Source organism: Giraffa tippelskirchi, chromosome 10 (assembly GCF_054371585.1).
Source record: "Giraffa tippelskirchi isolate mGirTip1 chromosome 10, T2T-mGirTip1v1.2.pri, whole genome shotgun sequence".
NCBI lineage: Eukaryota > Metazoa > Chordata > Mammalia > Artiodactyla > Giraffidae > Giraffa > Giraffa tippelskirchi.
The window spans coordinates 3,660,864-3,677,797 of record NC_137284.1 but is presented as its reverse complement, the minus strand read 5'-3'; the positions used below and the strand labels follow the sequence as shown (position 1 = coordinate 3,677,797).

General features: G+C 56.4%; 1 protein-coding gene across 30 annotated transcripts in view; it reads left to right on the top strand.

Moving 5' to 3' along the window:
• ANO1 (anoctamin 1) overlaps nt 1-16,934 on the top strand; it is a 174,394-nt gene that overhangs the window by 101,247 nt on the left and 56,213 nt on the right. For 7 of the 30 annotated variants that reach the window (XR_014066602.1, XR_014066600.1, XM_081533803.1 and 4 more), the window contains exons 4-10: nt 1,333-1,431; nt 2,193-2,344; nt 3,876-3,930; nt 6,950-7,001; nt 8,920-8,985; nt 9,477-9,532; nt 13,027-13,068. Coding sequence is in view for 17 of the 30 variants with exons in the window: in XM_081533803.1 (XP_081389929.1) it covers nt 1,333-1,431; nt 2,193-2,344; nt 3,876-3,930; nt 6,950-7,001; nt 8,920-8,985; nt 9,477-9,532; nt 13,027-13,068 (522 nt within the window). In the remaining 13 variants the exon portion in view is untranslated. Of the gene's footprint in view, nt 1-42; nt 337-634; nt 729-1,166; nt 1,247-1,332; nt 1,432-2,061; nt 2,095-2,192; nt 2,345-3,875; nt 3,931-6,949; nt 7,002-8,919; nt 8,986-9,476; nt 9,533-13,026; nt 13,069-16,934 lie in introns of those variants that run through there. The other 23 variants (XR_014066601.1, XR_014066605.1, XM_081533798.1 and 20 more) reach the window with 12 other exon arrangements.

Here is a 16,934-nt window from a genome sequence, read left to right as displayed (position 1 = left end):
ACTAATGGGCGCTTGCTTGGGGGCGGGGCTTACCGTGGCACTGACCAATGGCTGAGCACGACCACTAATGGTCGCTGGTGGACAGTTGCTCACTAACGGTCCACTTGCTTGGGGAAAGGGCCCGTTGTGGTGCCAGCCAGTGGCTGAGCGGGGCCGCTACAGCTCGAGCCTGCCTTGCTGCCACTGCACCCGGGCAGAAAGGTGTGACACCAGAAAGCTTCCAGGTCTGAGGAAGTGCCAGCCGCTCCAGCAAGGTCGTCCCCCGGCTCTCGACAGAGAGGCCCACAGGCAGCAAAGAGCTCGGTGGCCACCCTGGTACTGGGATCACTATCTGAGGTGGCGGGCACAGTGGGCTCAGCCTGCCGCCGGCCTCACCAGTCAGCTCCTACACCGATGGAGTGGGGCCCCCGCCCTCCTGTCCACTCGCACAGTGGGTGGACGGCGGGAGCGGCCGTCCTGGTGGCCTAGGGGCAGAGAAGTACAGGCGGAGCGGCCCCTGCCTCAGTGGAGTGCAGCACCTGGCGCCAAGGAGGGCAGAGGGAACAGCCCATCACACCGGGGGTTCGGGCTGGGCTGGGGTGGCAGGGAGAGGGGCTATTACCGCTGGAGTCAGTCCTCAAAGTTCTTATCATAGCTTGTGTGGTTCCTGGCCCAACGGCACTCAGTGACCCTCTGCTGCCTGATTCTGTCATTCAGACACACTGGACCAGAAAGAAGCGACTGTCCAGGTTCGCAGCAGCTTAGTCAGGATGATGGACTTGCACACAGGCCGGTCTCGAGCCCACTCACATTAGGATAAAGGCAGTGCAGACCCAGGGAAGCTGGCAGAGGCGGGGTGGGGGTGGGAGGGTGGCCAGGTCCAGCCAGAGGTGTGTCCTGAGCCACAGAGGTGCCCAGGGGGGACCATCTTCACTGTCAGCTCCTCAGCCCTGCTTGGGGACCCTGGGGACACTGAATACACCCCCACAGTCGAAGGGCCTGGAGTCTCGGATGTGAAAGGTCTTTCGTGGCTCAGACTGTTCTGGGGGCCCTCGGCATCCCCCCCGAGTACCTCCCAGGTGTTGTGGGGTCAGGACCTCCCTCCAGGCACCACCCCCCCCCCCATTCATCACTCCTGTGGGATGCTGGGGCCCACCCAACCCCCAGCTTTCTTGTGCCATCTGCAGGGGATTCTAAGGGTGCCAGGGAGCATCGTCAGAGGAGTCCGGAGCTGATGAGCAGAAGCAGCCTCACCTGCTGCCATCGTGTAAACTGTAGTTGCCCTGAAGGTAAAAATGGTTTTCAGCCCCAAACATCTGCCCACGCTGACTGAGGCCCTCTCCCTCTTTCTAGACAAAAATTCACGGGGTTGGATTTGTAAAAATCCACGCACCCTGGAATGTGCTGTGCCGAGAGGCCGAGTTTTTGAAACTGAAGATGCCGACAAAGAAGGTCAGCGATGATGCTTCTGCTCCCAAGGGGTCCCCGGGTCTGTGTGTCAGGGAAGCCAGCAGGAGAACGACATCGGGAGGGTCCAGGTTGTTAGGAAAAAGCCCAAGGGAGCTTCAGCCGCCCCCACCCTGGGAGCGAAGGAGAGTCCCGGGGTCCCCCAGGAGGGCAGAGGTTACAGTCTGGCCCCCACAGAGATGGCATAGGGGCCCGGGAACTTCTCATAAACACAAACACAGGGAAACTTCCTGCTCCACTGTTCCTATGTTCAGTATTTCAGCGGGTTCATCAGACTCGTTTTATATGATTACGTTTTCTGGCTTGCTGGGGCTTTCTTCTTGATCTCCAACAACTTCAAGGTGGGGACCCCATGTGTCCCAGGAGCTCAGGGAGGCCTCAGGGTTTATTTGTGAGCGTGGAGAGGGCAGCTGTTCTCAGGAATGTCAGCTCCCAGCTTCTCAAATCTACTAGCATCCTTTGGATTGCCTCTTTTTAAACAAATGCAAAGTTGGGGGAGGTTCCCTGGAATGTATTAGAATTGCCCTTTTGGCTGGGATCTCCCGAAACTCTGAGCTTTCAGGAAACCCGGGCATGGAGGAGGCATCCTGGCCCATCCCCAACCTCTGTTCCCAGGCCGGCCAGCTCCGAGGTGGTGGGGGAGAGGAGGTAAAGGGGGAGGGGCTGCCTCCCCAACCAGCTCGGAAGAGATGCCTAGGGTCAGGGCTCAGCAGATGATGCGCCCCCCTGCCCTGCCTGGTCCACAGCTGTATCACATCAGCGAGACCCGTGGCCTCCTCAAGAAGATCAATTCTGTGCTCCAGAAGATCACGGACCCCATCCAGCCCAAGGTGGCGGAGCACAGGCCCCAGACCACCAAGAGGCTCTCCTACCCCTTCTCCCGGGAGAAGCAGCACCTGTAAGTGGAGGGCCCACCTGCCCACCCTTTCCTGGGGAGGGCGGGGCCTGCTGTGTGGTGACACCACCCCACACTGGACTTGCCCTTAACGACACAGTCTGCAGGACCAACCGGAATTCTCCATCCCTGCCCCCTCAAAGAAGTGGCCACTTCAGCCCCTGGAGCATATTCCCATAAAAGCTTGTGGTTCTTGAGCACAGACGGGGCCCTGAAAATAACCTCCGAGGTCACTATGAACTGAGGAATTAAGGGGACAAAAATCTCATCCTTTTGCTGGGTGACACTTAGGAAAACTGGCACCGGCCCGAGTGAGGGCAGTCCTGGGCCCCCTTCCCCTGCCTGACTGTGTCCCTCTCAGGATGCGTTCTGAGGAACTGGGCAAGGTTGACTGTAGCCCCTGAAGTCTGCCGAGCTCTGGGAGATGAGAATTGGAAAGCAGCCCCAGCTGGAGTTCTGGGGCCTGGGTCTTGCAGCTAGCAGGGCAGCCTCGCAGCCCTGCACCTCTTCTGGAACCTTCCCTCCTCCCCCACTCCTGACGAGCAGTGAGGCGTAGCCCCCTGGGTCAGTGGTGGCTGCACGCCCTTGCCAGGCAGAGCTGGAGCGTGGGAGGGAGTGGGAATAGAAAGTTTGGAGTCTGGGAATCCTGTGGGGTTGGGATGACAAAGCTGTGGGGGGTGGGAGGCCCCTGGACACCCCTCGTCCCATGGGACCCACAGAACTGGGCCTCGGCTCAGAACTGGAGCTTCTGCTCTGGCCAGGGCGTTAGTCATAGGGCAGGGGCCACATGCTTCATTGCTGTTTCCCAGTCCTGCTGGGGATCAGACATGAGAGAGAGGAAGTGCCCCAGCCCAGATTCCCCCTCCAACTCCAGGACCCAGGCCCCCGGGCATGAGAGGGAGACACCCGCCTTCCACGGCCCATAGGGCCCCGGCCTCCCTCGGCTCTGCCCCAGCCGCTTCCCTCGGCACCCTGTCTTGCAGGCCTGGCTCTCCTCCAGACTCTGGGCCACCCCTACCCCGAGTTGCCCTTTGGCAGCTCAACCCTGACTGTCTTGGGGAGTGGGTGATACATTCCAGACATGTCCCTCTGCCCTCTAGTGCTAAGACATCTGTGTGGCCCAAGACCTCAGGACCGAAACCATTTGGGAATTACAGCGAGACTGTCTCAAATGTTAAAGTATCCAAGAGTGTGATCGCCCTGGTGTCAAGGAAGCAGAAGTGAAATTGCCCCTTGAGGGTGTCCTCGGAAAGAAAAAGTGTCCTTGAAGAGGGAGGTCTGACCACATTTGATGCTAGGGTCACCTCCCCCGCCCACACCATCACCCTGTGTGGATCTCCCAGCCTCCCCAGGGGGTGAGGATGAGACAGACCCTTCCAAACATCCAGGGTTGGGTCACACCTAGCAGGTGGACTGAGCTTTGCTGATTTCACAGTCACCATTCGCAGGGGTAGTGTGACCTCTTAGGGCTTGGAAAGCAGGAGAGCCAACTCCAATGAGCTGTGTCTCTTTTTTCTCCCCAATATTTCAACAGATTTGACCTGTCTGACAAGGATTCCTTTTTCGACAGCAAAACCCGGAGCACGATAGTAAGTATCGCTCACTCATGGGAATCCACAGCTCCCCAGCAAGGTGGCCCCCAGGCAACAGGATGATAATTTCATTTCAGCTAAATTCCCCTGGGCAGAGGGGCTCTAATTGTCTGTGATGGAAATAATGAGAAGAATAAAACCAGCGGGCTGTGAGGAACCCAGGGGATGGATGGATGGATCCGCGGGAAAGAGGCAGAGGGACTGCAGACCCCACGGGTTATTTCAGAATGTTCCTGTGTCTTTGCGGCTCCCCGCACGCCTCTCCAGCCTCCTCACTGCTGCCCTTATGGAATCTGTACGTTCCTCTCTGCCTGGAGGTTTTTGAGCAGGCCGGCCAGGCTGGACTGATGGTGTGGTACAGACAAAGGCATGAGGGTTGGGGCTAGATTTCCAGGGCTTTGCCAGACGAGCAAACTGTGGTTTGAAATCTGACCAGGCCACTCTGCCCTACTTTAGGTATTGGTTTAATGTTTATCCAGCAGCCGCCAACTTGTCTACCAGCCATGATGGGCTGTGCCTAGCTTGGGACCCAACTTCTATCTAAACAAGGATTAACCTGGTGGCCAAGCTGCTGCTTTTCTCTTTTCCCAATCCAGAGAGGAGAGGGGCAGGGCAGAGAGTAGGCAGCCGCTTGACCTTGAGCAGACAGCTGCCCCTCACAGCTGTATCTTGAGGCTGGCAGGCACCAGGCACAGGACAGCAGTGCATGCCGCCTTGGCATGGGGAGCTCAGGCCGATGCCTGGACAGACACAGGTCCCATCCACCCTGTGTCCCCTCCCAGCCTGGCGACTTCCATGGTGGCCTCCTGCTCAAAGGGCTGCCGTGTGCCCAAACCGAGGGTGACCTGGATGCAGGGCCCACTGTTATTATTGATTGTGTTATTGGTGAAATTAAATCTCATTATAATAAACAAGGAGGAATTCACTTATGCAAAAATGCCAGCGGCCAGTGTAGTTTGGGGTTGATATGTGTCCAGGAGAGGTAACTTCCTCTTGGCCACTGACTGCTCCAGAGAACTGGACCCAGTTGAACCTGAATGGTTTCATTTTTTTCTTTGTCATTTTGGGATGAGGGAGGATTGGAATGGCCAGTGGGGAGACCTGGGAACCTGCCGTTTCCAGATGTATGTGCGCCCCGGTTTTATATTACCTGGAATCACCAGGATGCTCCTGGAAGGGTAGGGTGTAAATTTGTAAATTCATTCTTGTTATCGGGGAGGTGGCCCGAGGTTGGGGGGCATATGTGAATGAAGGCTCTGGGCCCCATCTTGTTTAGAATTTGCTTTATAATTGAATTCAGATGTGATCCCCAAGTCACAGAAAGCTATTCTGTCAGAGCCAGTAAGTGTTAGCTGAATCACCCTTGACTCTGATTACCTCTGGGGTGGGGGTCACTGTCTCCCAGAGACCTTGAAGGCCAGTTTGTAAACCACAATGCACCAGAGAAACTCTTTGGTGACCCTTGGTTAGTTTGATCCTATGGTCTTAGAGACCCAGCATCATTCTAGACAAGGCTAGGACAGTCCTTTCCACCTCCTTCCCCGTGCTCCTAGCATTGGGGCAGCCCAATGTGCAGGTGGGTAGGAGCCAGGATCATCAGGGAACCATGGGGAAGGGCCAGAGGTGCTGGTCTTGGGACTTGAATCTTCAGCCTGTAGGCACTAGGGAGCCATAGATGGTTGTGGAACAAGGTCCTAGAAAAATCACCACCAGTGGCCAGACATGGAAGAGAGTGGATATGGGGTCACAGCAGTGGTTGTGAACCAGGGGTGTAACTGCATGTGGAAAGGAAGAGGTGATTACGGGAGAAGCAGCAAGGTCAGGATGAGGCCACCAATGAGATTCAGGAAGTGCCGGGCAGGGAGCCAGCTCACTGGGTGATTCATTCATTCACTCATCAGTCGGTTACTGAGCACCTGGTGTCTTCCCAAGACAAGCGGGAGGGGAGAGGTAACAGGCACGCTGATACTTGGCAAGTGTGGAGGCATCCAGGATGAGAGGGCAGAGTTAGGGAACTCTCTGCCATCCAGTGGTTAGTACGCTAGCGCCAGGGTTCAATCCCTGGTCGGGGAACTGAGATCCTACAAGCTACGAGGCGCAGCCAAAGAGAAAGGGGGAGAGGGAGCAAAATTAGAAGGTGGAGCCGTGGGGACCATGGCTCCTCGGTCGCCTGTTTGTTAAGGTGGCCCTGCAGCCACTTAGCTCTTAGGGGAAAAGCGTTTCTGGTGAAAGGAATGGCCAGGGTGAAGACCCTGGGGTCCCAGGAGAGGGCCGGTGAGAGGGGCAGACAGGAGGCCGGGTTGCTGGGACACAGCTGGGCAGGTGAACAGAAGTCAGACGGCTCAGGGCCTGAGGGGCACTGGGAGGCGGGACCTCAGGGGTGTCGGGGGGTTGGAGTGCTCTGACCCGAACACCTACGGTGCAGGGTCGATTCTTTTCATCTCATTCTGCAGATGGGGAAACTGAGGCTCGGGACACGAGGTAGTTGGCCCAAGACCCCACAGCTTCAAGGACTCCAATGCAGACAGGCAGACCCCCAGGCCTGGGCTCCCAAGGACCGAAGTGAAGTAATTTGTTAGTAAAGATGGTTGGATGGCATCACTAACTTGATGGACGTGAGTCTGAGCAATCTCCGGGAGTTGGTGACAGACAGGGAAGCCTGCAGTCCATGGGGTCTGCAAAGAGTCAGACACGACTGAGCCACTGAACTGAACTGAAAGGAGCTTGAGTTTCTAGAACATCCAGGGCCACATCAGGGAGCGGTCCTATGGGCAGGGCCCTCACGCCTCTGAATTCCAGCTCATCTCTCAGCCGGAGGGGCAGAAACACGCCGTGCACTGGACGCCCATACCCCTGGGTGCCAGCTCGGCAATGGCCTTTCAAGGTGACCTTGTCCTAACATCATCCTAGGGGGACACCCTAGGACGCCCTAGGGGAGGCCGGTCACAGTCACCACCTCCCTTCCCAGCGACCCTCGATGGAGTAACCGCGGCCCCGGCCTCTGTCTCCACCACAGGTCTACGAAATCCTGAAGAGAACGACATGTACCAAGGCCAAGTACAGCATGGGTAAGGGCATGCTTGGGGCTTGAGGTCAGCACTCTTGCTGTGTGATCTTCCTCCCCATCTTCTCCGTGGGGGCTGGGCAGCCGGGCTGGGGCTTTCCAGAGGGTTTTGATTTAAGCCTATGTAACCGTTTCAAGGCAGGAGAGCTGTTTCAGGACCGCAAGGCGGTTTTACGGCCCTTTTAAGCACCAAAGGATCCTGGTCTCTGGCTGGAGGCGTCGGCGATGGCCTGAGGTGCCTCTCCCAGCAGAGGCAGTGAATCCTGCCTGCGGAAAACTGGAGGGGCCACCAAGGGGCCTCACTCTGCTCTTGACCCTCTCAGTCCAAGGGGAGGTCGATAGTGTTCCAGTGGGGGCACCGTCCTCAGCCAGTAGCTAGATACACACGCGGCCTAGAAGGTGCCTTCCCCCGCCTCCCACCCTGGGCCACGGCCCTGCTGGAAGGGGCGCCTGGATGCAGAACCTGCCGCAAAACCATTGACGCTGGGCTCCTCGGGTACCAGTTTACAGAACATCTCAACCACAGGTGCAAAACCTTTCTGATCAAAGCGTGCAGAGAGAACCCCCTCCCCATGGGGATCCCTTGTGCACAGCGCTGAATTTGCTAAAGCAAATCATTTCAGGACAAAGGGATGCCTCTCCCCAGCCTTTCCTCACTTCTGGAGCTGTTTTACAACTGCTGAGAGCTGAGCTCACAGCACAACCCTTTGTGCTCTAGAAGCATCTGAAGTTTCATGGCTGGGGTTCAAGGGAACGGGGAGGGTCTGGTAAGAGCCCTGCACTAGGGGAGCCCCCCCTTCCCTATTGGCTTCCTGGGGCGTGGGGGCAGGAGAGAGAGAGATGCTCTCAGCTGAAGCCTGGGGCAGGCCCGAGATGCGGGGGAAGGGGAGAGGATGCTGCCTCCAGGGTCAGATGGGTGCATGTCCCCTGCCTAGTGCGGCCAGTGGTCACAGGGCACTGTGGGACTGAAATCTCTAAGCCTGTGTCCTAAGTCACTGGGCAGGGGGGAATTCAGGAGTTGAGAGGAAGCCGGGAAAACTGACCCCATAGCCCAGCCTCTGATGGAGCGAGATCCTCCAGGGTGACCCAGGCCACCAGAGATGGGAAGCATGGGTCTAGCCCCAGCGATGCGTCTCTGACCTCAGTCTCCCTGTAGGGTCTGTGTATGGACAGAGGACCCTGGCAGGCTATAGTCCATAGGGTCGCAGAGTCAGACATGACAGAGTGATTAAATGCACAGGGTCCCTGCCGGTGAAGATTTGTGTGGTTGCTGTGAAGGTTTGCAAAGAGTTCAGGGTTGGGCACTTCTCAGCCAGAGCCGACCCCACACCAGGCCATGCTGGTATGGGGGAGCTGTCTCTGTCTTCTGGCAAGTTCCATGGCAGGGCTGGTTCCCAGCAACAGTGACAGAGCAGACAGATGGACCTTCTCTGCTCCCCATTCCACATTGGCACCTTGTCTGAAAGCCCTCCTGACTTTCCCATCCATGCCAGAGCAGAGTAGTCACAAGTGGGACAACCAGGCCGCTGAAATGTCTGACCCACTTACTGCCTAGAAAGGCTCTTGGGCCAGGTGGAGGGTTCTGTGACCAGCGAAGGGCTTCGTGGAAACTCCTGGGCAGCTCTAGCTCCCCAGATCAGATCTCCAAGAACCCCAGGCCCTGTGCACAGCCAGGCTCTGCCATCCCCCTTTACTCTGGGGCTGGGCATCTGAGTCCACACCTCTGGACTCTGGGAGGTACAGGCGTGGTTATGTTTATCCTGCTCCCAGTGCGGGACGTTGAGCAACAAACTAGGACCTGGCCGTCATTCCACTGCCCTGCAGGAGCACTGGACGGCAAGAATGAGCAGCTTGCCCCCCAGACATAGCTCTGATCCTCGGGGCTTCATTCGTATTTAACTAATAGCCCGATGTATAAACAGGGCAAGGAGAGGGAAGAAAGAAGGACTCTGCCCTTTTAAATAAGAGGCGCGAGTGTGATAGAGACGGTAAGTGCCTCTGCCCCACGTGGGGCCCGCAGGCCTCCTCTTCGGCTTTTCCAATCAACCTAAAATCTAATTCCAAATTGTATGTGTGTTTTCTGACACCATCAATTTTCCCATCCGTATTTTTCTCATGATTCAGCTTCTCTAACCACTTACATTCCACTTCCCTCATTCATCTGCAGGCTTGCCCTCAAGCAGGTGGGGGTAGCTGGTGAATCGCAGGTTTGGGGGTCCCTCCTTCCTCCCAGGTGTCACTTCCTCTTGGGGTTTCCTCTCCTGTCTTTCTAATTCTGCCAACAGAGCATGTTTTTATCATCTCCCAGTCGAACCCGGGGAGGAAACCCCAGAAAGGTGGCCGGGCTCTGTGCAGCCAGGTGTGGCTCACTTTGAAAAAATTCTCAATGATTGAGACAGTCCTGGGACCTCTCTGATTGAACCCAGAGCCGCAGGAGATGTGACTGGTCCGTAATCCTCTCTCTGCCTTTATTTTCAAGGCATCACAAGCCTGCTGGCCAATGGTGTCTACTCGGCAGCCTACCCCCTGCATGATGTAAGTAACCTTGACCCACACTGTCCATCTCTGCGCGTCATTTGAGTCCCCAGGTCTCCAGGGCCACACCACACCACAGCTCCCCCGGGGAGCTCTCATCATCCTGCAGTCCAGGCTTCCAGCTTTGGCACGCTGATAAAAACGTCACCCGCTCACAGCCCTTCCTGGTTCTCCCAGGTGGGACCAGACTTACACACAGAGCAATCTTTTCTCACTGAACTGTTCCTCCAGGACCAGGGCGCTATGGCAGCAACTCTGCCCCAGGCGTATCTGAACTTCAGGCCAGATGCTCCACAAGAACTGTGCGCTGGCTGGGTCTCCTCGCCCCCACCCACTGCCCCGCTGGGCTCTGTCAGGTTGGCCAGAGCTCTTCGTGTATCTGCTTCTGCAGAGCCAGTGGCCAGTTTCCTGAGCTGCATCTCCAAATCCCACTGGTACCCCCGACAAATATAGCCTGTGGCCACAGCCGCATTGTCTTGGCTGGCGATGGAGAGAAAGAGGATTCTCTTCTTATTGTCTCCATGGAAACAGGGACTAGAGTTCAGCAGGGCACTGGGGATGGGCCCTGGGGCCTGAGCAGTGTGGGAACCCCGGACGGAGGATCTCTGGAACTTTCGAAATGTATGTTACTGCAGAGGCTAGGAGAGAAGGGGGGCAGGCCTGGGGGTCCAAGGACCCAATTCTAGTCTTGGCCGCTTCCTCCTCTGTGGCCTTGATTGGAGGCAGCCCCAGTCCCCTCTGAGCCCCAGCACTCCCATCTGCAAGTCGGGAATAATGCCTGCCCTGTCCAGTTGCCAGGGCTGCGGAGGGTGTTGATGGGAATACAAAAATGGAAGGGCTTTCAGTGAGACACTGGGTTGGACAAACAGAGGGGGTCAGACAGCAAAGGGCTGTCCACACGGACAGCTGACCCAGAGGGAAGGATGCTTAGCCGACCTGCCGCCACCCCCTTGTCACTTGCTGGGGGGGTTGGGGATCAGCCCATCCCGCTTTCCCATCTCGGTGCCTCCGTTCCTGCTGTTCCTTCTGCCTGCAATGCTCTTCCACCTTCTTTGCCTGGACCCTCTCCCAGGGCACATAGAGCAACTGCCTGGAGCCTGCCTTTCCCCTCCCCCACACGGCTGAGTCCTCCCTTCCTCTCTGGGCCTGCCTGCTCTCTGTTCCACTAAGACAACACTGTTTGGCCGTCATTCGTTACGCATGTGGCGCCTCCTACGTACTCAGTAAGTGCGGTGTGGGATGAAGTCAGGTGGTCTTGACAATTGACCTATTGCTGGATAAATGTTTCCAGGACCAGGCTCAGACCCGCAGGTCCTGACTGGAGCTCCTGGCTCCTCCCAAGAAAGGGCCTCACTCATCCACCCCACCAGTGCCTCTTGGGTTTGCTCAGCCCCACGGGCACCAGGGACACAGCCCTGCATGGCCTTCCAGCTGGTCACCCCTACCAAGAGGTCAGGGACAGAAGCCAAAACATTTCAGAGCCTCCCTGCCTGCTTGATTCAGCCCTTTAAGTCTCGAAAGGGAAAGGGAAGAAATCAACGTTTCTGAGCACTTACTGTATGCAAAGAACCATGTTCAGTAGGAGATTTATCTCGTTTAATCTGGTGCAGACACGAAGGCTCAGAGAGGTTTAGCAACTTGCCCAAGGTCACACAGCACCCCTTTTGGGGAGCTTGGGCCAGAAGCCAGACCTGGTTGACAGGCTATTCCTCCCCCGGCTGCACAACCACCTCCACCTTCCCTGGAGGCTGATGCACCTCCTCTTCTCAGGCTTGGCTGCTACGTTTGTCTTAAGAATGGATTCTCACTGTAGTTTAAACCAACGAGTACAAGACTATCTAATCGGCGGGGCCCACAAAAAGCATTTCCAAGATCCGTATCTTGGAAATTCCTCTTGTATCATCATCTTGGCACCTGACAGGGCAGTGGGGAAGCCCGTCATGTGGAGACTGTTCCCACTTTACAGATGGGGAAACTGAGACTGCAGCTGCTCTTCAACTTGCCCAGGGGCACACAGCCAAGGGGCGGAGCCCAGATCCTGGCTCTGCTTCCAGGGTTCTTTCCAGCCGGTTGAGGGACCTCAGTCATCTCAAGGGAATATGAGATTTTCCGTCCATGAATTTTCCATGCAGCTGATGGACATGCACACCATTAAGTACTGAAGCTGAGTTTCAAATATTTGGGGTGATAAATCCTTCTGAATGGAGCCCCGTGGACCGCATGCCTTAAATAGAGGATGCTGGCTGCACTGAAGCTGCACCTTAGCCTCTGGCAGGAGGCAGAGTCCTCCTGTGCATGTATGGGTCTCACCATCAGCCTCTCACCCCTGAGCTGTACTAGTTTGCATCTCAGTACATGGCCCAGAGCACCCCACCCCCTCCAGGGCCTCACTTGTTCATTCATTCAGCAAGAGCATCCATCCGTCAGACCAGGCTCTGGGTCATGGCCAACCAGACAACAACCAGTTATGACTGTGCGTGGAGGATGGAGGAAGAGCCTTCCGATCCGTAACTGGCGTTCAACTCCGGAGAGGGACTTGGCATTTCAGCTGCTGCTGGACAGCTTTTTGGCTTCCTTCCTGGTTGGCAACTGCCCCCTTCCAGGTCACCAATTAACTGACCTCTGTGGAAATGAGGTGCTCCTGGAGCCGTGGGGCTGTCTCAGCCAAGAGGGAAAGCACTGGGGAGGCATAAAGGTTGAAGCGGGAAGAGGGGGCCCCTAAAGACTGGGGTGAACTTGGTTAAACTGCTCCCAGAGCATCTTCACTCAGAGACCAGGGGCGTTACTGGCCTGTCTGGTGATCACATTCTCACCACTGGAGGGGGCTGGCTGGACTGGTGGGGCTCGTGGAAGGAGCTGGTGAGTGGAGTGGGCACCAGGCAGACCCCCTCTGCCCAGCCTCTCCCACACTTCTATTCGTCTATGTCAAACGTCTGGGATACTGGGCTCCCTTTTGACTTCTAGACCTTCCTTCTTTTCTGCTGGAATTGGAGACCTAGGTCCAAGCCCCAGATCTGACCAGATCTCTTGTCTCCCAGGGAAGTCAGTGTGCTCCTCTGAGCTCCAGTGTTGCCATCTGTAGGATGACGACACTGGCCCCACCGATCTAACTCAGCATCCTTCCTGAGACACTTGAGAGGGAGGGGGCACCACCCAGGTGGGGCCTGGGACAAGACAGCAGGAGCCCCCTGGAAGGATGGAATGTACATTGACCATCCCTCCAGCTCCCAAAGCGCCTTTTCTTTGTGTCACCAGTTCCAAGGGACTGATTGCTTGCCCTTGCTAGGTTTCGTCTCTACATTGAGAAGAAGGCGCTTCGGGCTTTCTGGGAGTGGAGGGAGGGCTGGCAGGACAGCCCAGGGCTCACGGCACTTGTTATCACAGGAGGAGGGGACCTGGGGGCCCTTGTGCACTGAACGAGGTTCTCTCCTGGGATGAGCCCACCTGCCTCGTGGAAGGGTCACAGGACAGTAAGAGCCTTTCTCTCTTTCCAGGGCGACTACGAAGGGGACAACGTAGAGTTCAACGACAGGAAGGTAGGTGTGCAGACCCAGGAAGCCCGCTCCTTGGGGTTGGGGGCCTCGGGGCCAGCAAGGGGCAGGGGTGCAGGGGTCCCAGAGCTGCGGCCCCACAGCTGGTGGAGAAAGTGGGTGAAGTCGCCTTGTTGGACTATTTTCCTCATGCTGTGTGTGTGCTAAGTTGCTTCAGTCATATTTGACTCATTGCCACCCTACAGACTGTAGCCCGCCAGGCTCCTCTGTCCATGGGATTCTCCAGGCAAGAATACTAGAGTGGGTTGCCATGCCCTCCTCCAGGGGATCTTCTCAACCCAGGGGTCAAAACCCGGTCTCCTGCGGCTCCTGCATTGTAGGTGAATTCTTTACCGCTGAGCCATCAGAGAGCTCTGATCCTCAGAAGCATCCTTGGCAGGTCATCCGAGCATATGAGGGGAAGGGAAGTGCCCCCAGCCTGCCCTTTCGCCCTGTCCTTCCTTCATGCACCAACTGTATCTTACTGGAGCAGCCAGAACCTCCACGGTTCTTTGCTGACATTTAGCCTAATCACCCCAGCTTCCGGGGAAATGTTTGGGAGCAGCGAGGCCAGCCACCTGGAGTGCCCTGGCCCCCAGGAGCACTGTAGGGGACACCATGGATGGTGGTCAAGCCAGTGCTTCTCAAACTTACCTGTCCTGGAACCCTTTTTAATGGGGAAGTTATGGAGCTAGTGTTCTGTGGGACACACTTTGGGAAACAGCAAGTGGCCCTTTCTGCTTCACTGGTTCCTAGTCCCACCCACCCTGCTCTCAGGACAGTCTGCTCCTGTACCACCACAGCCACTTCTCCTCCTTCCCTCGCTTGCCTACTCCCAGATACCAGCCTCCCTGCCTCTGCATGGCTTCCCTGGTGGCTCAGACGGTTAAAGAATCTGCCTGCAATGCGGGAGGCCCTGGTTCAGTCCCTGGCTTGGGAAGATCCTTTGGAGAAGGGCATGGTAACCCACTCCAGTATTCTTGCCTGGAGAATTCCATGGACAGAGGAGCCTGGCGGGCCATAGTCCAAAGGGTCACAAAGAGTCGAACACAACTGAGCAACTAACACTTTCTCTGCTTCTACGTGAACTCCTCCCATCTCCCCAACAAGCCCAGCTCTCCCTCACTTCATGGAGCCACCCCGCCCTACATTCCTTCAGCCCCCCCACCCCCCCACCCCCCCCCCGCCACCCAGCCTCTTGCTCCCAGAGAGTGGATCCCGCTGAAATGATGGTGGAGACGCTTCCCTGAGAACCTCACAATGGAGGCCACGGAGGCCTTGTCCCCAATCACCAGGGCCCCGAGCCTCTGTATGTAAAATGCTCTCTGCTCCCACCTCCCTCCAGCTCCCAGTACGTGCTTTTAAATCTCTGGTACTTGATACAACTCGCCCGCCTGCTCGGGAATCCAACTGAAGATGCTATCTGATTTAGCACAAAAATTACATATTTGGTTATTTTTAGTGGAACATCTGGCATTTGTCTGAGAGTCCGTGACTTGCAGATCTCCCCCATCCGGTCCGCGGGCCTGCCCTGCGCCAACTCTGGCCTTGGAGCCCAGCCTCCTACGTCCCTCTGCACCCCCTGCCACTCCCTGACACCCCTGCTGGCCATTCAGCCTCCAGGTCCCAGGCCCTCCACCCCAGTCTCCCACCTTCCTCCCCATGCTCCAGCCTCACTGACCACCATTCTAATCATAGGACACTGACTGATGGCCACGTCAGTGCCAAGACTATGCTATTCAGTTATTACTTAGGAACTATTTGGCACCGCTGTGTGCCAGCCCAGCAGACAGCTCCAGGTTTATCCAGACCCAGCCGTGTTCTCTGCCTGGAATGCTGCCTGCCCTCCACCCTCCTCTCCCTGTTTAATTGTATGTCCCAGCAACAAATACAAGGCCTGAGAATACTGGGTGAGTGGATGGTGGATGGATGATGGGTGGGTGGACAGATGGATTGACAGGTGGATGGACAGGTGGGTGGATGAATGGGTGTATGGATGAGTGGAAGGATGGATAGATGATGAGCAGTGGTGGATGGGTGGAAGGAAGGAAAGACGGAAGGGAAGAAGGCGAAAGCCCCAGACACATGTTTGGGTCTCAGCTCAGAGAACTCATTCTCCCATGATCACTTCACCCTAAGTGATCTGGTTCTGAGTATTTTGATTTTACAATGAAAAAATCTGTGGCATCCTATCAGTGGCAGGAGCCCCACGTGCCTGAGGACACAGGACAGAAAGAGGGGCGAGCCAAGCCAAGGCCATTTTCCTGTGCTGATCTGACAGAGCAGGGCACAAGCAGGAGTGTTTCAGGGGAGGCAGGCCGGAGCTGGGCCAAGCACGGCCACAGCTATTGGCCTGATCTTTGGACTGCAAACCTGTGGGGCCTTGAGGCCAAGAGCTCCCTCCTCCAGGATCAGGGGGTGGGAGGGTTACTCCAGGTGTGAACTGAGGTGGCCTCTGGTGTGCGGTGCTGAGATCCCCAGGGCCCTGGCCTGTAATTCATTTATTCATCCATTCATTCAACAATTGCTTGCGGGAAACTTGTCATGTCCCCGGTTTGAGAAGCTGGGGATGACACAGACCAGACAAACCTGACCCTACTGGTGCCTCCATCCCAGGGGGAGATAGCAAGGGGCAAGTCCATGTACAGTCACTACAGACCACCTCAGTGCCATGACAGCACCACCCACCCCAATCCGTGTGGGCCCAGGTGGGAGGTCTGGGCCAGAGAGATGTCAGTGGGTGGAGCCAGGATCTCTCTGAGGTCAGGTGCTGGAAGGCTCCAGGGTCACCATGACCAGTGCCACCAGCCCCCAGCCACCCTGCCCCAGGGCTCCAGACACCTCCCACCTGCTTACAGGCCGAAGGGCTCCACAGAGCTCTGCCAACCCTAGCCAGGAAATCTGATGTTTGACTTCCTTGTGCTGACGGCTGCAGGGTGATTGACGTTCTCTTCTTGGCAGGAAGAGAAGTCCACCGAGATAAAGTGGTTTATGTAAAAAGCTGGGCTATGCCCCCATCTGTCATGTCTACTGGTGGGCGATGGCTGGCTTGCTGCAACCAGTCCCACTGGGCAGGCCCGGGAACAGGGTGACCAGTGTGACAAGGCCAAGCCTTCAAGTGGGTCTTTCTGTGCCTCCCCCTTTCCATCCCAGGGTCTCTCTCCTCATCCCTCCCTCTGATCCACCTCCAGCCTGTCTAAGGTGTAAATTTCAGCTGAGGGGAGGAAGCTGCCTTCGGTGACGGCTGCTTTGTTTCTCCAGAGGTGCTGTGCCATCTCATCAGAGTTTGCTGGCTCAGACCTCTCCCTTTAGAGAGTAACACTGTAGGCTTTTCCTCCTTTTCTGCATTATCAGACAGATGACACATAACGAGCCCCCAGCACTCCACTTCACAAAGCCTTGAGTCCGTCTGAGTTCTCGCCATGACTTGGGAGGAACGACAGGCTCTTCCCATATCAAGGAGATGATGGGACTCGGCTGGGAGGGTCTGCCCAGGACACCCACTGCAGATCCAGCAGAGCCACTGTCCCAGCCCGGCAGCATGGCTCTAATTCCTGGACCCTTTCTCATCTGAGATGGGGTCGGCCCTGTGCGTCCTAGTCCCTTCTGCAGAAGCTACCAAGGCTCCCCCACCAGCAACCAGACTTGCCATTAAGTCTTTCAGGACTTGGAGTCATGCTGGACATGTCCTGTTCATGCCACTTACAGAAAGACTTAAAATCCAAAGAAAGCTCCTCTTACAGAGATCAGAGTAGGAGAAACTCAGGATTTTGACAGCAAGGTTTGCTTGTAGTTGATTAAGAGTGCAAGGTTTGCTTGTAGTTGATTAAGAGTGCATTTAGCTGTTCTCTGTTGTTTTCCTCCCTGCGCTC